Source organism: Phoca vitulina, unplaced genomic scaffold (genome assembly GCF_004348235.1).
Source record: "Phoca vitulina isolate PV1807 unplaced genomic scaffold, GSC_HSeal_1.0 scaffold3, whole genome shotgun sequence".
Taxonomy (NCBI): domain Eukaryota; kingdom Metazoa; phylum Chordata; class Mammalia; order Carnivora; family Phocidae; genus Phoca; species Phoca vitulina.
Window position 1 is genome coordinate 58,989,392 of NW_022589706.1, and position 23,621 is coordinate 59,013,012.

At 37.0% G+C, this 23,621-nt stretch overlaps 1 protein-coding gene across 1 annotated transcript in view; it reads right to left on the bottom strand.

Moving 5' to 3' along the window:
• Positions 1-3,634: 3,634 nt before the first annotated feature.
• The window catches only part of ANTXR2 (ANTXR cell adhesion molecule 2), an 88,085-nt gene continuing 68,098 nt past the window's right edge, over positions 3,635-23,621 (bottom strand). Inside the window, exons 9-12 of the mRNA XM_032400619.1 lie at positions 14,590-14,634; positions 13,649-13,741; positions 7,674-7,841; positions 3,635-7,163 (exon numbers count right to left, since the gene is read on the bottom strand). Coding sequence (XP_032256510.1) covers positions 7,017-7,163; positions 7,674-7,841; positions 13,649-13,741; positions 14,590-14,634 — 453 coding nt within the window. The 3' untranslated portion in view covers positions 3,635-7,016. The remainder of the gene's footprint in view (positions 7,164-7,673; positions 7,842-13,648; positions 13,742-14,589; positions 14,635-23,621) is intronic.

Sequence of the window (23,621 nt, forward strand, 5' to 3'; positions counted from 1 at the left end):
GTTTTCCCAGTCAGGTCAATCATAATTAGTTTCAACGATCATATAAAATTTCAGACCTTACAAAAATAAAAGGTAAGCAATCGCTTGAGTTTTAAAAAAATCTTGATATTTTTCTCTATTCTTTCAATTAAGAATTCAAAAAAGGAAAAGGTCTGAAAGTACCAGGAGCATTTTGTGTACACAAGGCCTCAATGACTCAGGCTAAATTAAAGGGTTTTCTTACAGCTCCTAAAAAATCCATTGCCAAGTCCAGCTATAGGACACAAAATATTAAGAAGGAAACTAAAAACTAAGTGTAAAAATGCAGTCATTAGCAGCATAATTCCAAGCACTGAAAACAAATATCAAATCATTTGAGTGAAGGTTTTAATCTGTTCAGAAACCCCACAAGTGGTTTACATTCTGCAAATGTGATGAGGAACTTAAAGGCAGGGTAGGACTCGATCTCTGCTACCAAAATGCAATTCAGTCTGAAGATGAAGTGGTTTAATAGCACCGAGTACTGGGTGATTTGTAAGCATGCTGGACCTCACAGTGATCCTGGGGAGGGTTAGGATCATCGAAGAAGCTGCCTTGGAAGACAGTGAGGTCAGTGTGTTTTGAACATGAGAATTCAGCTGCAGGACAGGCAGGGAAGTGAGCATAAGCTAGAACTACAGATATAAACAAGAGGTGCAGCCTTAATTATTTGCCATTGAGGTCATCAGGTTTCTCTGGAGTCTTTTAAATAAACCTGTGCTATCTATGTTCTCAGATTTTTTTTTTTTCCTGTAGATTTTTTAAAAATCAGAGGACGGACATTAGGTTCTGTCAAAATGGACTTCCCCTTTTTTAAAGCAGCTACCATCAATCATTTTAAAACCTGAAAATTATATCTGCACAATTAATAAAAGTCCTCTCAACATAATAAATTTAGCTTAATTGGAAACTCACTATGCACTTCTGTTGCTTATTTCACCGCTGACTGATGAAAACTTGGCCACACTCTAGCATCTGTCCCCAGGCCGCTGTTCCCTGGCTACTCCCACTCCAAAGGATACCTTTGAGTTAGCACCTTTCCTTCATCTCCCAGTAACCTTGCAAGTGTTCCCTCGGGTGAGGGGGCCTAAATTTTAATAATAACAACAGTTTATATTACCACAGACTATTATATTACCATACCCTGGAGCTTTATTTGTCAGACTAATATTTAAACCAATTCTCATTATGTCATATGAGTGTGTGCCCAATCATGAGCTTTTGCAATATTCCCACTGAAAAGTATACACATTCTGGAATTTCTTTCCGGCTGAATCTAGGTGACAGAGTGGGAAGACGCCTCAAAAAGAAAAAATGCTTCCCTGAACATGCAATTCTGATTTTCGACTTAAAATTTCATGTTTAATATCCAACTCTAGGCATACTGCCTTTATAAATAGAAAATTAAAGCTAATGGAATTTCCTCAGGTTCGTTTTACTAAAAATTTACATCCATCTGGAAAATAATTTCCTTTCACCTCCATGAAGTAAGTAACCCCATGATACAAGTTTCAAAACAAACAGTGGATGCGCTTCACGGGTGTCACCATTATTAGGATTCTTCTCTTGCAGGGTATAAATTTACGTGGGTTTACTGGTGAATGAGGGATTGCGGTCTGAAGGTTAACATAACCTCGATTACACAGCCAAGAAGCTCCTCGGAGATTTAATTGGTTCGTGGAACAACTCCAAACTAGTGTTGCGCTGTCTTCTTTCTTTGCCTTTTCTGCTTCTCCAACTCTCACTTTTCAAATAAAAAAGGAGCACGCATGGTAATGCATGATTTATAAATTACCTTGTTATTGCAAAAACAAAACACTGCTTTGAAAACCAAACAAACTCCTGCTGCGGACTCCAGCATGTTTGATGGAGGCCCTTCAAAAGCGTCCATGGCTTAATGGAGGTTGTTTATGTGGAGACTTCAATCTGTACCTGCTGTCCCCCGTCACTCCCTGGAAACTTGGCGGCAGATGTTGCAGCGTTAAGTTGTCTCTGAAGTGGCTTTCTGTCCTAGTCTCCCCACCGCAACGGAGTCAAACTGCATTAGATCTCTTTATTCGTGCCTAAGGCAAGTTTGGGAGCGCAGCTGTGTCCACCCCCACCCCTACCTTTGGTGTTTCAGGCCTCCAGGCAGCGAGTGGGAGACCAAAATGGTTCTGCCGCTCTCAACTACCTCCGCTGACAATCCGGCCGCTCGCTGCGGGCCGGGGAGGCGGCTGCCGCTGCTGCGAACAGATGTCGGCGACAACCTGCTAGCTTACACCTGGACGCGCGGCCCTAACCTCGCGCGCCGCGCGCTGAAACATTCATGACTCGGAGGACTTGCAGCCACAATCAAAGCCTGGGCCGGGTCTGTGCGCAGCGCGCGGACCCCGCCACCTCCACAGGAGCTGGCGGCGCGCAAGGAGAGCGGGGGCCAGGGACCGAGCCGGGGATTTCTCGCGCCGCTTTGATAGTCTATGCCTGAACTTCAATTACTTGATCAAGGACTTCGATTGAGCGGTGAATTATTCTGCAAATGAGCCCGGTGCGGCCTCTGAGCCATAAAAGGAGAGCATTTGGCTTGAAATTCAGCGTGACGGGACTTGCAGAGGAAATGTGCTTGACTCCCGGTTTAGTTCTACGTACGCTGATTTGTTTATTAAACTAAACCCTCAAGAGGCAGAATCTGCAGTAAACAGTTTATAAATAAATGACAAGATTGTTTTCCTAGGTAGAAAACATGCTGTTGACTAGGCATTGGTTCTGTTATTTTGGAACCATCAGCCACAACCTGAAAACAATTGTTTTATTGTCTCTCAAGCAGCACTAAGTTTGTTTTGCCTTGTTTTTTTAAGAAAGAGAATGACTATTACTCCTTTAAGATCCACAAAGGACAAAACATTCTTGCAACATTCAGTTGTCCTAAAAATGTACAGAATGGTAACTCTGCTAACATATTGGAATGTTTTTTGCTGTGTAATTCTATAATCTCTAAAAAAATACAGGTTATAGTTATGTATGTATGTGGGATGTTAAGTTTATATTGGAATTAATTATATCAAATAAAGAATACCTGGTTGATGATGTGAAGTTGACAGAAACACAGATATTCTTAATAATCTTTGCGAAACATGGAAAATGGGAGATGGGAAATAAAAAGAAGGGAAGGCAAAGTGTTCCCAAATTGTCTAAAGGAAAAAGGTTATATGCTGATAACTATAATAGACTTGACATCAATCCCCAGTCTAAAAAATAATAAATATTATAAAGTTTCACTAGCAAGAAACAGAAACAAAAGGGCAAATCATGCCAAGCTTACCTAATTTCCATGATTAAATAATTCTGCATCATTGGTTTGGTTAGATGAGGAAATATACTATGCATTATACCATAAATTCAGCAAATAATTTAACAAAATTCATTAAATATCCTTTTGAATACGATAGTAAATTGAGGGGTGCCTGGGTGGCTAAGTCGGTTAAGCGTCCAACTCTTGATTTCAGCTCAGGTCATGATCTCAGGGCTGTGAGATTAGTTGGGCTCTATGCTGGGCATGGACCCTGCTTAAGATTCTCTCCCTCTCCGTATGCCCCTCCCCCACCAAAAAAAATCATTAAAAAAAAAAGATGGCAAACTAAGATTGTACTATTGGGTGGGTTCCTAGCTTTACCATACTAATGTCAATTAACTGGATTATCAGCCTGTGGGGAAAACTTTCATGGAGTGCCACATTGAGGCTTTAACAGTGGTTTGAAATAAGTAACAAAAACTTGCAGGTGACAAAATGCTGGAAGCAGTAAAGCTATACAAGAAAAAGCATTATGAAAAAAAGACGAAGTCATACTGTGTCAGATACACATACAATCATAATATATATTTGATGGAGCATACATAGGTTTATGGTGGAAAAACTGGAGACTTAATTAATCACACGCAGTAAAGATCTACTATCTTTTATGTACACCTTTGAAATAAAAAATCTTTGAAAACTCTAAGTTTTCTGCTGAGTTTGCCACCAAAATTTATTTGGAAGCAAACCCTGACTTGAACTTGAGACTATTAATAGTCTATGTCTACTTGCAGTTACTAATATTTCTGTAGCAAAATGTCTAAATAATGTAATCAGAAGGTGCTGCATTACATAAATATATGAAGTATGGACTGTATCAGATTCCTAAAATGTGAAAAATTCTGAATTTTGAAACAATTTGAACTTAAGAGTTAGAATAAAAGTCTTTGGGGCTATAATAGACAAAAGAATGGCCAAATTACCAGAACAAAAGAAATCATGGTCAAATAATGAAAAGATTACTCTTAAACCATGGAAAAACAAATAATGATTTAACCTGCTAGGACATGTACAGTATTCTAACACTATAATTTTTTTCTTTTTCTTTTTCTTTTTTTAAGTAGGCTTTAGCGTGGAGCCCAACACAGGGCTTGAAACTCATGACCCTGAGATCAAGACCTGAGACCAAGAGCCTGAGGCTTAATGGACTGACCCATCCAGGCACCCTTCTAGCACTATAATTTTTTAAAAATATTAAATTTATTTAGTATCTAACGAAGTGCTTGGTACATGTAGGCACTAGATAAATATTTGTTGAATGAATGAATGAGTGTAATTCATCATTTAAAAAACCAAATATATCAATTTATCCAATCTTAAAGATTTCTTTTTTTCTATTACCAACCTATCATTCTGGTTTCAATCCCCAACCCCTAGATTATCTAGCAATCCACAAATCATTGTATTCTTGGCTGCCTCAGAGACTTTGCTCTTGATGCTTCATCCATGGAAAAGTTCAGTCCACCTAACTCCACCTGTTGAAATTCTACTCATATTTAAAGATAGAAGGCCTATATTTTTGAAGAAGCATTTCCAAGTTCCTCCAGAGAGAGTTAACCTCTCTTCTTCTGTGCACTCAAGAGTACTCGATGCCTACTTATATTATGGCTCAGATCACCTTCTGGAATAAATATTACTTTCCTGTATGTCTTGTTTCCCAGGCAAGTTTTAGGTTTCTTAAGGGCAAAGACTACAGTTTGCACTTACCCTTCAGTATTACCTGATGTCATTACTTGTGCACATTTATAATACAAAAATTACTGAATTAAATCAGAATTAGTAGGAACGATGAAAGACAAAACTAAATTTTAAATGAGAGTTAAAAGAATATATACTGTATTGGCAAGAGTGCTAGAACCACTGTCTGCCTTTGCCAGCTAATACATCTTTAGTGCTGGCACAAAACTCAACATTTTTAAAGGTGAAAATTATTGAGCAAATGAACTAATGTTGAATCTGGGGGAGAGAAAACGAAGGTGATGCACAAAAACAATTTTAAAACACATAAAATGAAAGCCTAGCATATTAAAGAGTAAAGAGAGTTGCTATATGTTGGTCCAGAAGCAGAACTTCAGATCATGAATTTAAACAGAGGCACAAATTTCAACAAACATAAGAACTTACTATTAACCAGAGTGGTCTGGTAATGAAAGAGGCTCCTTCATACACCACCTGGTTATCTCTACCTATCGTCCAAGCAAAAGATAAATGATCTGTTGGGAGAATTCTCAAACTGGATTTCCTAAATGGCTGAACTCAGATGTTTTGAAAATGACCCTCATTTCAGAGAAGTAAAAATTTAAAGATTTAGATGTTTTTGTTTTATATATATAAATATATAACACTGAACATAACTTAGTTTGGCACTGTAAAATACTCATTTCATTGATCTTTTCATCCTGAAAAAAATAGCCTATTAAACCTGAATGAACCTAAAGTCCTCTGAAGTTGAAGTGAATAAAGTTGACTCACTTCAGATTTGGTGATCAGGATGATGATTATGTTGACACACAATGAAATGATCCTGTTATTATTACTAAGAGTGTTGTGTCTGAACCAAACCTGTCCATTGTTACAAATGGAAATGTTTTCAACAATTTTTCTTACATTGATACTATAGAAAACAGTGCTAACATATTTAAAGAAATCATTAACACCGGAGGAATTCTAGCCAAATTTCCATAAACAAAAGACATCAAATAGGCTTCCTCAGTAGGGAAAATGTATACATATATACGTGTGTGTGTGTGTATTTTTTTTTAATGAGAGTGTGTGTGTGTCTCACCATCACAGATTTCTATAATGCATTATAGTTCCCCCTTATCCACAGGCGATACGTTCCAAGACCCCCAATGGATGCGTGAAACAACAGACAGTACCGAAACCTATATACACTGTGTTTTTCCCTATACATACATACCTATGATAAAGTTTACTTTATAAATTAAGTGCAGTGAGATTAGCAAAAATGCCTAATAATAAAATAGAAAAATTACAGTGATATACTGTAATAAAAGTTATGTAAATGTGGTCTCTCTCTCAAAATACTATTGTTCTATACCTACCCTTCTTGTGATGATGTAAGATGATAAAATGTCTGTGTGATGAGAGGAAGTGAGATGAATGACGTAGGCATTGTGACGTAGCACTAGGCTACTACTGACCTTCTGCACATGTGTCAGAGGAGGGTTATCTGCTTCTGGGCCATGGTTGACTATGGGTAACTGAAACTGTGGATAAGGGAGGACTACTGAAAGACACTCGGATATATTTAAGAAATTAGTTTGCATCAACTGTTGAAGGCACAGAAATATATATTTATACCTGAAGAAACGGAGGCTCTGCATGTTCCCTGGGCTTCACTGCCAGTAAATGGTAGAGAAAGACTCTAACTACTAATCCCCAGTCTGTCCTTCCCACTTGGCAAAACCTCAGAATGTGATGTCGTCCAAGTCAACGGCTGAAGCAGTGAGTGTGCATATTAAAGTATGCGTGTGACAGACCATAATTTGTACATATTCCTTGAGAAGGAAGTATGGTTTGAAGATGTATTCTAACAACAGGGGATAATTTATGAAGCGCCCCATGTAATAGGATCGTGCACAAGACAACAATTCCTTCCTTCCCCAAGTGTAGGGAGGGCTTTAAAAATTCTTTTCGATTATTACTACACTACCTGCATCATGCTGATCCAAGCCCTCAGCTCTGTGCCAGCATACCCCCACATACAAACCTCATCGCCTTCCTGAGGCCGCATCAAGGAAACACGGTCGTACTGCCGCCGCAACAGAGCCCAGAGCGCATCAAGACGACCCTAAAGGGAAACATGACTTGTAAATTCCTAGGCAACGTTTTCGACCTCTATCCACTACATAATAAAACGGAGACGGTAAAGTCTGATTCCCTCCTATCATTTCTTTTCTTTTTTTTTTTTTAAAGGTTTTATTTATTTGACAGAGAGAAAGACAGCCAGAGAGGGAACACAAGCAGGGGGGATGGGAGAGGGAGAAGCAGGCTTCCCGCGAAGCAGGGAGCCCGATGTGGGGCTCAATCCCAGGACCCTGGGATCATGACCTGAGCCGAAGGCAGATGCTTAATGACTGAGCCACCCAGGCGCCCCCCTCCTATCATTTCTTTCCTAAATTAAGCAAACAAATAAATAACAAAAACGAAGGTTCTTGCCGCAGAGAAAGAGTTAGTTGCTACGATGGCTAATGAATGAGTGCTGCTGGATGCACCATGGTCTGCCTGCAGGCAGCTAAAGAAGTCATCGTTTCTCCAGTTACAGTTTCTCAGTTAAATCACAGAAAATTGAAACAATTACCTTAATTGGTGTGTACCACTTTGTCTGAGGAGACTGGTATGTGGGTTTGGGCCGAGGTGGTCTCGGCCTGACGGGCTCCTCAACTTCTTCAGGAATCTTCACCACAGCATTTTTGGCTTTCTCTAGCCTCGCACCTTCCTCAGTAGATCCCTTATCACCCCAACGAACCTTTAAGACAAAGGGAAAATACTTGTATCAGACATCGAGTGTTCTAGAAGAACAAGCTCTTATTCAGCAGATGGTCCTTTGGTTCGCCATCATGGAGTGAAGAGATGCATAGTATACTAACTAAATTCCTCCTCTTCTGAGATTTAATTAGGTATGTTCCCCTTCTAGCTAAATACATACCCATACTGACGGCAGTGGGGGGGAACGGATGATGAGGGGGACGATTACTATGTGCCAATTGCATTTAATCCATACCAAAAAAATGCAATGAGATAGATACTGTAGATACTCTAGTTTTTTCCTTCCAGATGAGGAAACCGCTGCACGGAAAGATTGAGTGATGTGTCCAAAGCCACACAGCTAGGAGGTGACAGGGCAGGGATTTGAACCTGAAATAAGTTAGTACGTTTCAAAGAGGCTTGAATTTTACAAATGTATTTTTACATGTATTTTACAAATGTATTTTATACAAAGGAGTAAATTGTTCCTTCCAAACTTTTCATCCAGTTTGCCTAAGTCAAAAAGTATGATTTAAACATTTAGCCTTTGGGAGTAAAATAAGTATATATGATTTTTCTTTACTTTTGTAAAACTCGACTTTGTAAAGTAGCTTTCAGTCTTTAGTTCTGATGCTCATCTGAGTATGGTTATTCGACATATCAATTTTTCATTGAGGAAGGCAAATCTGAAAAGGCTCTGCTGTGAGAAGAAAAATTCAGGGACACTGAAGAATTCCACAAATTTTAAGGTATTTCCTTCTCTGAAAACTCTGGACAGTGAAAAACTATAGAGTCAAATTATCATTTTCTTTATTCTTCAGTGAACAGGAATTAAGAGCTAAATCTGAGCTAAGCTTTATCTCCTTATGCGCATGGTATTGGAGGTGACCCCCCGGACAAAGACTTTGTCCAGCCAGGAGCGTGGAGAAGTCCTACAAAAGCCAAGGACGTTAACAAAGATGACAAAGATAAGGTAAGAGAAGCTCTGCAAAGAAATACGAAGGCCTGTCCAGAATACACTGACTCAACCAGAATTAAATGATTTCCACAAAGGAAAAAAAAAAATTAAATACTTTGTAAAAAGCATTTTAATGACCTGAGTTAGTGGGTAGGGATAGAAACGATTACTATTCACAGGAAGAATTACTCAAAGCTTTTTGATAAGGCTTACTTAGATGTTTTTACCTTTTTTACTACAATTTTAGAATAGGCTTTCAAACTCGAGTGGACCCTGTTGAGTCATTAAAATGTATCTGTAGCTTTCAGTGTGATCAGTGGTACTAGAATGTTCTTTATGAGGTTGTTAAAATTGTTTTAAACACCATTAAACCTTTAGAGCTAGCTAGTTGGCTTTCTTTCCAGAGAAATGACCTTCTCTTTCAAATCAGAGTGTCTTTATCTAGATAAACTAAAACTTATGGAATCTTTAGATATAGCTAAACTGAGTTAAAAAAACTAGCTAAAAAACTCTAAAACCAGGATATATATCCTGGCAGTTGTGACGTCTCAATTTTAAGGGAAAAAACAAAAAAAGATACACAGTTAACTAAACAAATAAATGTCATAACTCAGAAAAGTAATTCAGAATAAAAATGTAAGTAGATAAATGTTACATCTATTCAGAAATTACAGATTTAAGATATACAGCTCCCCAGCGTAGCCTTCACAGTTGGCATCAGAGAGGTAAGGGTAATCATATTCCTCCTCTAAGAATCACTGACACCATTCTCAGATAAAGAACGCGAAGGTGGCTGACCTGGAGTTCTTTTCTTTCTTTCTTTTTTTTTTTTTTTTTAAAGATTTTCATTTACTTATTTGAAAGAGAAAGAGAGCACAAGCAGAGGGAGGGCAGAGGGAGAAGCAGACTCCTCGCTGAGCAGTGAGCCTGACACAGGGCTCGATCCCAGGACTCTGAGATCATGACCTGAGCTCAAGTCAGATGCTTAACCAACTGAGCCACCCAGGCGCCCCTGACCTGGAGTTCTGACTCAGTGTATTTCTAGACTCACCTCTTAACGGCCTAGACTCTGAAATACAGTTGCTGAGGTCTAAAGGAAATTCATTAATTAAATCCTTAGTGTTAGTTCATGAAGTAGCTGGTCCATCATCCTTATCACCATCATCACAAACAACACAATAAATAATTCTCACTCAATCTCAAAGTCTAAAATTAGGAAATATTTTATGGATTTTTCCTAAAACTCTCAAAAGCAATTATAGGCATACCTCAGAGATACTGCGGGTTTGGTTCCAGACCACGACAATAAAGCAAATAGCATAATAAATGAGGCAAATGAATGTTTTGGTTTCCCAATGCATATAAATGTTACTATACTGTAGTCTATTAAGTGTGCCATAGCGTGAGGTCTAAAAAAACAATGTACATACCTTAATTAAAAAATACTTTACTGCTAAAAATTTCTAAGCATCATCTGAGCTTTTAGCAAGTGGTAATCACTGATCACAGACCATCATAACAAATACAACAATAGTGAAAAAGTTTGAAATATTGCAAGAATTACCAAGACGTGACACAAAGACACAAAGTGAGCAAATGCTGTTGGAAAAATGACGCTGATAGACTTGCTCAATGCAGAGTTGCCACAAACCTTCAATTTGTGAAAAACACAGTATCGGTGAAGCGCAATAAAGCAGAGCACAATAAAACAAGGTATGCCTGTAAATATATATACATTTATATGTATACATTTTAATATTTTAGTTTAACCACATTGAGATAGTCAAAAACGATTTTTAAAAAAACAAGAATAAATTGCTAACGGGAGCTTTAGCAGAATTAATATACCTGGCTTTTTTACTATGGAGAAAAAAAACAAGGGCAAGCTTGATAGCTAAATTCTTCCAACTCTACTTGGCTTTCATAATAAACAATAAAATTCCATAATTTCCAGAGTATATTTGGATGACTAGGAGGTTGTATCATAAAGGAGCAATTTCAGAATTGAGAAAGAAACAAAAAAACAGTTTCACGCTGAATTGGCAGAAACACACATTTGAAGTCATTAGGTATTGTGGATCAGTTGTGCTAACAGCTGTTATTAATATCAGCTCAGTTCCAGCTTTCTGCAAATTGCCATTACCATAGCATTTAAATATTTAATTTAAAGGAGGAGTAAGAAAAAAAAATCTACGTAAAATCCCTACCCTGGCTTAAAATAACCTTAGTTACAAAGATTTGTTCTGTAATTCAGATGTGCACATAATTTCTATAATTCTATTTATTTTTCCCAGGTAAAGGTATTTTTTAAGGGAAATACTTTCCAGGTTTAAATAGGCATGGTTTAAAAATAGATTATGTTTTCTGGGCGCCTGGGTGGCTCAGTTGGTTAAGCGACTGCCTTTGGCTCAGGTCATGATCCTGGAGTCCCGGGATCGAGTCCCGCATCGGGCTCCCTGCTCGGCAGGGAGTCTGCTTCTCCCTCTGACCCTCCTCCCTCTCATGTGCTCTGTCTCTCATTCTCTCTCTCTCAAATAAATAAATAAAATCTTTAAAAAAAAAAAATAGATTATGTTTTCTATTTTCCCTAAAGTTTATAAATAAGATCAGATTTGAGAGAGCTCATTGATGCTTAATTCTCGATTCAATTTTTATTGTGTATATTTAAGTACTGTTTCCCCTTTGTAATGTTCACATTTACTTTCTCATTTTTTCTCATCCCCATTCCACCTCATTGATGGAATACCACATACAACATAGCTAAAATTGTCCAAAGCTAAAATGCACCCCAATTTATTAAAAGTGAATGAGTCCTTTCCATAAATTTTCTTAAACTGAAAAGGACTGGCAATGTAATTTCACATATTAAGAATTGTAACTCTTGAAACTTGAAATGTAAGTTACTCATGAATGTGCGTGATCTATGGCTTTCTTGACCATAAACCAATATTATTCCTTTTACCTCAGGACCACATCAGGGGTTCATGGGTATGGTTTTCTTTAGAAAGAGATCTCAGTCTTCGATACACTGGAATATTGGACTAACAAAAATCTGTCATAACTCCTAGTGTTTTCAGCAAAAACATTATTCATTTAAGGCTCACTTACTAGCATACCCTTATCTCACTGTCATGTGGTATTTTATACATGTAGATTTCAAAATTGAATTAAATTTATATTTTGTATATAAAGTAGTGCATGCTCATTGTCAAAGGAGTTAGGAAAAAATAGGGAAATACATAGCACAAATTGAAAATCACTCCCTCCAGAGAAAGCTACTAACATTTTGTAGTACAGCTTTTCAAACCTTTCTTCCCCTTGCATACAGTTTTTACACACACATTTTGGAATGGGGTGAAGTAAATTAAAAATAAGTTGGGACAGACCATATTTAGATGTCCATATGTAACTTTTTTATTTATAAGTTTATTTTTCATATACATAAAATTATCTAATCTACTCTTTCCCCACCCCTCCCAGCCTAGAATGACACAGCAAAGGGAAGCAGAAGGAAAATGGCCTTCATTCTGTGTCAAGCAACAAGAGCTAAGCCTAGCCATGTTCTCTTGGACTGTTTGATATTCTCAATCATCCACATGCGAACGCATATGCACTATCTTCTCCAAAAGACAAATTTAATAGCTTCTAGCACCGGCCTTTTCCATGGCTTATTAGCAATGAGGTACCTGTCTCAGAGGATATTTCAGTAATAAAGCGGCATGCTTTTAGGGAAAGTGTGCATTATTTTAAGATCTAATGTGGTCAAGAAAGTGAGAATCACTATCAGATGACTTGAATAACCACTTTGGTAATGACAACCACGTTAAGTAGGTCTGAGCAGAATACTGAAATTTATTCTGAAAAGGGGAAACTCTCCTTGGGAATCTGAATTTTATTGAAATGTAGAAAAAAGAGAAAATTGCAACAGTTGTGAGGTTGTTAATTAGCTCACTGATTTTTGCTGGCAGTAATAGGACAAAGCCCATATGACAGGAGAAGACATGTGAAATGACTGCAGAACACATAAAAAGTCCTTCTTATCAAGAAGTAAAGTTAAAGGGTAACTTATAAGGGAGAGATGCCAGGATCTGTGTTTAATGATAAAGTCAGCCTATCAATGAGAAAACTCCTCCAACTGTTCCTTGAGGTGGGACGCTGGCCTGTCTAGGCTGTGCTTAAGGGCTCAGTGCCGGCAATAAGTGCTTAGTATTAATTAATCCATCACTTTGAAAACTATTTCTGTGGTGGTAAGAAGACCTCATTTCACTTTTAAGATACGATATTAAAGTTCAATTTTAATCCACACTTTGAGCCAGTCTAAAAGTTCTATAAATGATATTTAAAATTAATTATGATTGTTCATAAGTGGTAACTAAAAGCTGTAAAAAAAACCTGCCTTAAATGTGCTTCCCCTACATCTGTGATAAGGTCATACCCATACCATGAATATTTTAACATTTTTATCCCTAAATAGTACATAACTATTGGATCTTTTCAAAGACAAGCATTATTGCTACTTTAAGTGGCTGGCTTCTACAAAGTTGATGCTGTCTGCAGTAATTTTTTCCAAAATAGTGAGAAAAACCCTAACTTTGTTTCGTCCTTTAGAGTTCAAACATCTTATCAATGCAATTCTTTGACTAATGAAGTCAGTTCTTCTTGTACAGTTTTGAAATGGCCAGGATGATTCCACAGAAAAAAAAAAATTATCCAAAAAAGACCCAGTGTTAAATAAAACTGGATGCTATTATGAAATTCTGAAAAGCACAGTTTCCATGGCTTAATAGTTCTAGAATTACATATTCCAGATTAGCAGCTTCTTTTTTTTTTTTTTTTTTAAAGACACCAACCTCCATTCTTTTAATTCCTCCAACCCCTCGACCACCATAATAGGAAGCATCCACAGTTGGCCATTTCTTCGTAGGCAGAGGTTCTTCTTCTTCCTATGTAGAATATTACAAGTTTTTTAAAGTGGGTTTAATTAATTTCTTAAAATACCGGTTAGTCAGAACTAACACGCATTTAAACATTTTTCTGAATAATGACACTGATATGGAAGAAATGGAGTAACAATTATATACGGGGCATTTGGATGTACTTATGCTTACATGCATAAATTTCAAGTGGAGTTCTACAGAATATAAGGACTCCTGCCCTCCCAATTTTAGGAATCTCCTTTATTTCACCAGATTACCAGAAGTTGCTCCTTAACTATGAGCAGCATCATTTGTTTTTTTTTTTCCAATTCTATTTGTTACTTCAAATTTAAAAAGATAAGACATTAAATGTAGGAAAGCATTTCAAAAACCATTTAAAGCATCAACATACATATTAAGTTAAACTGCAAAATTGGTACTAAAAAGATAGGCAGTTAAGAAGTTTTGAAAATGCACTACTTCCAGATTTCATGTTGCTAACGTAAGTTTGGCTAAAGTAATAATCATTTTGAAGAAAGGATGAACACCTTTAAACTTCCAGCTTGGATCTTCTACCTTTCTATAGATAAAATAAGTAACATCAGGACTATTGATCTATTGATAGACAAAGTAAAGTAAACCTCCGTGCACTATTAAGCCTCACGGCCAGTCTATATTTATCAGTTTTTGAAGGTCCTATTCCTCTAGCACATGAAAGAAATCGTAAGATGAAAAATAACAATGAATTTTCATAAATTCAAAAGTCAATACATAGGTATCACAGTTATCCAACAGCAAGGTAATTGATCAAATTTGGGGATAATATCTAAATACAGAAAAAAAAGATCCACACCACTCATTAGGCACTTATTTACCTCTTTTGGTGCAGGAGGTGGTGGTGGAGGAGGATCCTTGATAACCTGCCCAAAAAAAAACAAAAAACAAAAAGCCAAAGGTAAAAATTTTGGTGGCATAACAAGGAGACAGCAAAGATGTGTAAAAATAACTCGATTAGTAACATACAGCGGTAGTGCCAAAGGTGTCCCCAGTGAACCTTGCCTCTCAGTGGGTATGCTCTCCCTTTGAATACACGCTCTCCTGTAACAGGCTTCTGACTAACTAGCATGAGGTACAAGTGGTGCCACGTGACTTCTGCAGCTGGTCAGAAGAAGCTTTTCCACTTCCCTCAGCATCCCTGGGACACTCACTCTGGAGGAAGCCTGCTGTCATGCCAGAAGTCTACCTTGAGACCATCGGGCCAGGAGGAGGAAGAACCCCAGGATAACCTTACAAAAAGGCTGGGTGATGAGAGGTGCCTGGCCAGGCCCCAGCTATATCAGCCATCCCAGCCGAAGCGCCAAACATGGCTCTCTTGGACCTGGAGGCCTGTCGAGCTTTTAGATGACTCCAGCCCAGCTGCCCCCTGATTGCAATCACATGAGAGAACCCCAGAGTGAGAATCTCCTAGCTGAGCCAGTCTCCACAGAACTGTGAAGACACTAAATTGTTTGAAGACCCTAGGTTGTGGAGTGGTCTGGTAGACAGTGCTAGATAACAACCACATAACAATTCACAAAACTCTTTCATTCATTCATTTTATCTTTATGCCATAGATATGCAAACATTTTCCACAAGACTATGGTATGTCCCTTCAAACAGAGCAGGAATTTACTACTGAAATCTTCCTTCTAAGACTCATTGACTTTTTCATAAATTTACAATGCACAAGTTAACTTGCTTTGCAAGAGATGATGGGGAAATCAACTTATCTCTTTCCCCACCCATTAATCTAGAAGCAAATCAACTTTTTAACCAAGATGCCTTTTCTATGAATCATTACTCAATATATTCTTTCATGAAATTGTATATGGCTGATTCTTCATGTGAGAGGAATGAAGCCTGAGATCTGATCTAAATGACCTCTACCAGCACTGAGGTAGATAACCTTTCACACCATCATGATATAAAATTATTGATCGGGGGCACCTGAGTGGCTCAGTCGGTTAAACATCTGACTTGACTTCAGCTCAGGTCATGATGTTAGGATTGTGAAATCGAGCCCTGCATTGGGCTCTGTGCTGGGCATGGAGCCTGCTTAAAATTCTCTCTCCCTCTTCTCCCTCTGTCCTCCCCCCAGATTTAAAAAAAAAAAAAAAAGGTAAAAGAAAATCTTTGACCAAGTGCCAATGGCTTCTGATAATTCAAGTACACATCCAAGTCTCTAGACTAAGAGAAAAAATTGTTTGAAAATGTCCCAGGGATGCTTCACTTTATAACTGCATCCCCTTTCTCCACATCCTCACCAACATTTGTTGTTTCCTGTGTTGTTAATTTTAGCCATTCTGACTAGTGTGAGGTGGTATCTCATTGTGCTTATGATTTGTATTTTCCTGATGGTGAGTGATGTTGAGCATCTTTTCATGTGTCTATTAGCCATTTGGATGTCTTCTTTGGAAAAGTGTCTATTCATGTCTTCTGCCCATTTCTTAACTGGATTATTTGTTTTTTGGGTGTTGGGTTTGATAAGTTCTTTATAGGTTTTGGAGACCAGCCCTTTATCCAATATGTCATTTGCAAATATATTCTCCCATTCCAGAGGTTGCCTTTTAGTTTTGTTGATTGTTTCCTTTGTTGTGCAGAAGCTTTTTATCTTGATGAAATCCTATTAGTTAATTTTTGCTTTTGTCTCCCTTGCCTTTAGAGACATGTCTAGTAAGAAGTTGCTATGGCTGAAGTCAAAGAGGTTACTGCCTGTTTTCTCCTCAAGGATTCTAATGGTTACCTGTCTTACATTTAGATCTTTCATCCATTTTGAATTGATTTTTGTGTATGGTGTAAGACAGAGGTCCACTTTCATTCTTCTGCATGTTGCTGTCCAATTTCCCCAACACCACTTGTTGAAGAGACTGTCTTTTTTCCATTGGACATTCTTTCCTGCTTTGTTGAAGATTAGTTGGCCATACAATTGTGGGTCCATTTCTGGGTTCTTTATTCTGTTCTATTGATCTATGCATCTGTTTTTGTGCCAGCACCATATTGTCTTAATGATTACAGCTTAAAGTCAGGAATTGTGATGCCTCCGCTTTCCTTTTCTTTTTCAATATTACTTTAGCTATTCAGAGTCTTTTCTGATTCCATACAAATTTTAGAATTGTTTGTTCTAGCTCCATGAAAAAAGCTGGTGTTATTTTTATAGGGACTGCATTGAATATGTAGATTGCTTTGGGTAGTTTAGACATTTTAACAATGTTTATTCTTCCAATACAAGAGCATGGAATGTTTTTCCATTTCTTTATGTCTTCTTCAATTTCTTTCATAAATGTTCTATAGTTTTCAGCATACAGATCTTTTACCTCTTTGCTTAGGTTTATTCCTAGGTATCTTACGATTTTTGGTGCAATTGCAAATGGGATCAATTCTTTGATTTCTCTGTCTGCTGCTTCATTATTGGTGTATAGAAATGCAACAGATTTCTGTACATTGATTTTATATCTTGTAACTTTGCTGAATTCATGTATTACCGCTAGCAATTTTTTGGTGGAACCTTTCAGGTTTTCTACATAGAGTATCATGTCATCTGCAAATAGTCAAAGTTTGACTTCTTCCTTGCCAATTTGGATGCCTTTTCTTTCTTTCTATTGTCTGATTGCTGAGGCTAGGACTTCTAGTATTATGTTGAATAACAGTGGTGAGAGCAGACATGCCTGTCATGTTCCTGACCTTAGTGGAAAAACTCTGTTTTTCCCCATTGAGGATGATATTAGCTGTATATGGCATTTGTATATGGCCTTTATGATGTTGAGATATGTTCCTTCTATCCCTACTTTCTTGAGGGTTTTTATCAAGAAAGAATGCTGTATTTTGTCAAATGCTTTTTCTGCATCTATTGAGAGGATCATATGGTTTTTATCCTTTCTTTCATTAATGTGGTGTATCACTCTGATTGATTTGCAGATGTTGAACCACCCCTGCAGCCCAGGAATAAATCCCACTTGATTATGGTGAATAATCATTTTAATGTACTGTTGGATTCGATTAGCTAATATCTTGAGAACTTTTGCATCCATGTTCATCAGGGATATTGGTCTATAATTCTTTTTGGCGGGGTCTTTGTCTGGTTTTGGAATGAAGGTATTACTGGCCTCATAGAATGAATTTGAAGTTTTCCTTCCATTTCTATTTTTTGGAACAGCTTCAGAAGAAGAGGTATAAATTCTTCTTTAAATGTTTGGTAGAATTACCTGAGAAGTCCTCTGGCCCTGGGCTCTTGTTTGCTGGCAGATTTTTGATTACTGCTTCAATTTCTTTGCTGGTTATGGGTCTGTTCAAATTTTCTATTTCTTCCTGTTTCAGGTTTGGTAGTTTATACGTTTCTAGGAATTTATCCATTTCTTCCAGATTGCCCAATTTGTTGGCATATAATTGCTCATAATATTCTCTTATAATTTGTTTGTATCTCTGAGGTATTGGTTGTGATCTTTCCTCTTTCATTCGTGATTTTATTTATTTGGGTCTTTTCTCTTTTCTTTTTGGTAAGTCTGGCTAGGGGTTTATCAACTTTGTTAATTCTTTCAAAGAACCAGCTCCTAATTTCATCGATCTGTTCTACTGTTTTGTTTTTTTCTACATCATTTATTTCTGCTCTAATCTTAATTCTTTCCCTTCTTCTTCTGGTTTTAGGCTTTATTTGCTGTTCTTTTTCCAGCTCCTTTAGGTGTAAGGTTGGGTTGTGCATTTGAGACTTTTCTTGCTTCTTGAGATAGGCCTATACTGCTATATACTTCACTCTTGTGACTGTCTTTGCTGCATCCCAAAGGTTTTAGACTGTCATGTTTTCACTTTCATTTGCTTCCCTGTATTTTTTTAATTTCTTCTTCAATTTCCTGGTTGACCCATTCATTCTTTGGTAGGATGTTCTTTAACCTCCATGTATTTGTGGTCTTTCCAAATTTGTTCTTGTGGTTGACTTCAAGTTTCATAGCATTGTCATCTGAAAATATTCATGGTGTGATCTCAATCTTTTTGTACTGGTTGAGACCTGATTTGTGACCCAGGACGTGATCTATTCTGGAGAAGATTCCACGTGCACTCAGAAAGAATGTGTATTCTGCTGCTTTAGGATGAAATGCTCTGAATATGTCTGTTAAGTCCATCTGGTCCAGTGTGTCATTCAAAGCCATTGTTTCCTTGATCTTCTGCTTAGATGATCTGTCCATTGCTATAAGTGGGGTGTTAAAGTCCCCTACTATTATTGTATTATTATCAATGAGTTTATTTGAGTTTGTTATTAATTTATTTACATATCTGGCTGCTCCCAAGTTGGGGACATAAATATTTACAATTGTTAGATCTTCGTGTTGGATAGATACCTTTATTATGATATAGTGCCCTTCTTCATCTCTTATTACAGTCTTTGGTTTAAAATCTAGTTTGTCTGATGTAAGTATGGCTACTCCAGCTTTCTCCTGGTGTCCAGTAGCATACCAGAAGGTTCTCCACCCCATCACATTCCATCTGGGGGTGTCTTTGGGTCTAAAATGAGTCTCTTGTAAGCAGCTTATCAATGGGTCTTGTTTTTTTTTTTGTTTTTTGTTTTATCCATTCTGATACCCTATGTCTTTTGATCAGAGGACTGAGTCCATTTACGTTCAGAGTCATTATTAATAGGTATGAATTTAGTGCCATTGTATTACCTGTAAAGTCACCATTCTGTAGATTACCTCTGTGCCTTTCTAGTCTTTGTTGCCCTTGATCTCTCCTTCCCGCTGAAAGGGTCCCCTTTAGTATTTCTTGCAATGGATATTGTTTTTAAAAGACTGCTTATCATTTAAAGATATATACTGAAAAATTTTCAGATTAAATGATATGATTCTGATACTTCACCAAAATAATTTGGGGTGGGTAAGTGGAGGGGGTTATAGATGAAATAAGATCAGTCATAAATTGAGAATCATTGAAGCTGAGCAAAAGAGACAGGAGGGAATTCATTATTTTAGACTTTCTCTTTGTACGTGTTTGAAATTTTCCATAGTGAAAGGTTTTTAAAATGTACTGCTATTGATAATGTTTAGAGAACTCTTAATTTTCTTTATGTATAATATCTTCATTGTTCAAATTTTAGTTTGGATCTAAATCTCAGATAGATACAATCTCCACAAAGATGTGACCAGACATCTAGTCATTTAGTTAGACTAGACATCCAGACATTTAGTTAGACTGAACCTCTAACTCATTCAAAAATTTGAATACTACAAATAATGCCGCTATTTCTATTCAGCCCTTTTAATAATTCAATTTTATTTTATCAACAAACATAAAATTTCCATTCTTTCTGGTAATTTTGAAGGATAAAAACTCTGGATTTTTATAATTACCCCAGAAAAAAATGCCAGTGGAGGCTTAAGATTTAAAATAATGCTGCAGTAAAATAAAATAAAGTTAAGATGATCAAGCTACAGGTACATTTCCTTTATAGAAAGGAAGCACATCATATCATTATCAAACTACACGTCCAAACTCGGTCAGTGAAAACCAGATCTATCAATATTTCGCACTCAAAGGGATCAAAAGGGCCAACTTTTTTTCCCTGTTTCTTTCAAGTAAATTACTCCTTCTAGTTGCAGTCTTAAAATTTTCACATAATCTATAATTTCTTCTTCAGTTCTAAATGACTTTACCAAATCATTTACCATGTCCAACAGATTTTTTTGAAATATTTCTCTCTCTCTGTCCCTCACCTTACCACCCCAGGACTTTCCTCAGTCTTCCCAATGTGAATAAGATTCCCTTCATATGCATAAATGCCTATTGGTTCCCTAGCATCTATCAGAGTTGATAATTTTATCTGGCTCCATAAAAGTGTAATTTCCACAAAGAGGAAATTTATGTCTGCTTTGTTGCTCACTGTATTCCCAGGATTTAGTAAAGTGTCTGGCACAAAATAGATTTTCTGTTTTGTAAGGAAGGAAGGAATAGAAGGAAGTTAGGAGGAGAGAAAAAGGATGGAGGTGGGAAAGGGAGAAAAAAGGAGGGAGGAAAGGACAAAGAGAGAGTGAGGAAGGAAGGAAGGAAGGAAGGAAGGAAGAAGGAAAGGAAGGAAAGAGAGGAAGAACAAGGGAAGAAGGAAGGATTCTTTGCATTCTATTACCACCTAAAATCATAAACTCATAATTCTCTGGACCTTAAAAATATCTAGTACAACATTTTTCAACTTCTCCAATTCACATTCAACCAAAACTTCAATATTCTGAAAACTTCTCACCAAGTTGTAGTCCAACTATGTTTGAATTCCTGTAATAAAAAGAAATTCACTACCTCACAAAGCAATTCATTCCACTGGCAAGGAATTCACATCATTTGAAAGTTTTTCCCCCCAAAGAAGCCAAAGCCTCCCTCTCTGTAGTTTCCACTCTTTAGTCCTGATCCTAGGATGTGGAAACACACACACACACACACACACACATACACACACACACAAACTAATCTTTCTTCCAGAAGAGAGCAGTTCCTATTTTTGAATACTAGAATAATAACCATGTATCTACTGAGCCCTACTCATCTGGAAGCTAAATATCACAACTATTCCTCATGCGATGGTCCTGAGTTATTTGGTCATCTTGGTCCATTGTCTTAGTACATACTCATTTGATCAATATCTCCAAGTGGGGTTTCCAGAACCAATAGCAGCATTTTAAGTGTAACCAAGCCATTATAAATAAATGTATGGTACTCAGACCAAACAGATGCACCCCGTCAGTCTTTACTTCCACTCTATGCATTTTAATTAATAACACACTGATAACATTGATTAATAGTCGATAATTACCATAGCTTTTTTGGCATCAATGTCTACATGCTCTACTTACTTAAATTAGACATTTATCTTGTTTTTCTATCTCTAACCCATCCCTCATTCTAACCTGTGTAACCAGGTATATTTTCCTAACAGAAGGCTAATTGTTTCTCTGGTCAAAATAGATCAGTGGGTCCAATGACCACAATTGAAATCAATGAATTACTGACTTTTATTAGAAGATCCTTACAAATCATGCTTCTACTCTTAGTTTTGCAAATTACTTTAAAATGCTCTCTGGAGATCTTTCACTAGAAAAAGACCAAGGTACATCCTTCATTTCACTAAGTCTGAGTACAATGTATTTGAACTCATTTTCATTTTCTTGTGAGGATTTCAAATTTACTCTGCTTATTACCTGTACATCTTGTACTGGTATGTATTTCTGAAGACATAAACAGTATCCCCAATCTGGTTCTATGGTATATCCTCCTGAAAATTACTGAACATCCTCCTCCATGACTCATCCTTTTTCATGTCATACTTGTCATACTCATTATCCTGCATAGCATCTAGTTTTAGCGTGATATGGGCAAATTGAGTTTCAATTTAAAATCCTCATATGACATGGGGTGCCTGGGTGGCTCAGTCAGTTAAACATCCGACTCTTGATCTCAACCCAGGTCTTGACCTCAGGGTCATGAGTTCAAGCCCCACACTGGCCTCCATGCTGGGCATGGAGTCTACTTAAAAATAAGAAATAAAATATAAAATACAATAAAATTAAATTAAATTAAAATAAAATAAAATAAAATAAAACCTCGTATGACCACTGCTGACAAATGGATAACAGGATAATAAAAGGCACCTTTGCATTTTTTCCCTTTAGTAGAGACCCTTTACCTGGTATCATAAGCCACAACCTGGAAAACCAAAGCTCCTTTTCAGTACATTTATATTAGCCAGTTTTTCTATTCTCATTGTTCAAATGCCTCCCTATCATGCAGTTCGGCCCGCACATCTTATCTACAAATATCCCTTTATATGGCTCTCTAGTCCAGAAAAAGTAAAGATCCTTTTGCTTGTCCCAAATAAGATGGCCATTTCCATGTTAAGTCCCATCCAACCTTCCTACTGGTCTATCTAGAAGCTTGAAAACTTCTAAAAATAAACGTTGCTGCACAGTTGAATCATTCATGCTTCATTAACTTGGGCTTATATGTTTATTTGGGAATTTTTCAATTATCTCTTAAGAGTGTAGATTTCTTAAGGGCAATAATCATTTCTCCTTCTTTATAAGTATCACCAGTGCCTAATAAAGTGCTCTGAAAATAGCAGATTCTAAAATACGATTGAAAGTGACCTGAAGGAACTAGCTGAGAATGTTCACAAAGGCTCATAGCCAACCTCTTAAATTTAAAGAAAAATACTGAGGGAAAAAAATATAAATGATAAACAGATAGATACAGGTTCCCATGAAACTAAAATATTGCTCGTTTCAAAGAAAATGAAGCATCAAATTTCTCTTTCAACCAATAAAATCAGAGAACTAATTAAGTCAATGGCAGATGGGAAGACGTAAGACCATCCTAAGTTTCTTCATCTAGGAAATAAATTTGATTAATTTTAGGTCATTTCCAACATGAAAATTCTGATAGAACATTAAAAAATACATATCACAATTTTTCCACCAGGCCTTTTGCTTCTATGCCTTTCCATAATTAAGCAGGCCATGTATCAATATACATTTGTATTCACCTTGTTCCAGAAAAGAACATTAGGGTTTGTGTTTCCAATAATGTGTAATTAATCTTATGTATGTCTAAATGCATGACTAATTATAAGTTTAAGTTGACTTTGAAATTCTAGCAAGTACATTTTCTACATTGTTAACAATGGAATACAGCCATTAAAACTCTACTTAAATCAAATTTTTATCTAGTAAAATAAGGAACACAACCACCACCACAAAAAGCTAAGGCTGAACCTTCAGAAACTGAACCACAGCTAAGGCTCATCTCTGCTGTTATTACTATTAACAGTAATCACCCTTTATTGGTGCGGCTATATGTCACACACTCTATATTTCTCATATTCTCCTAAGAGCCCTATGAA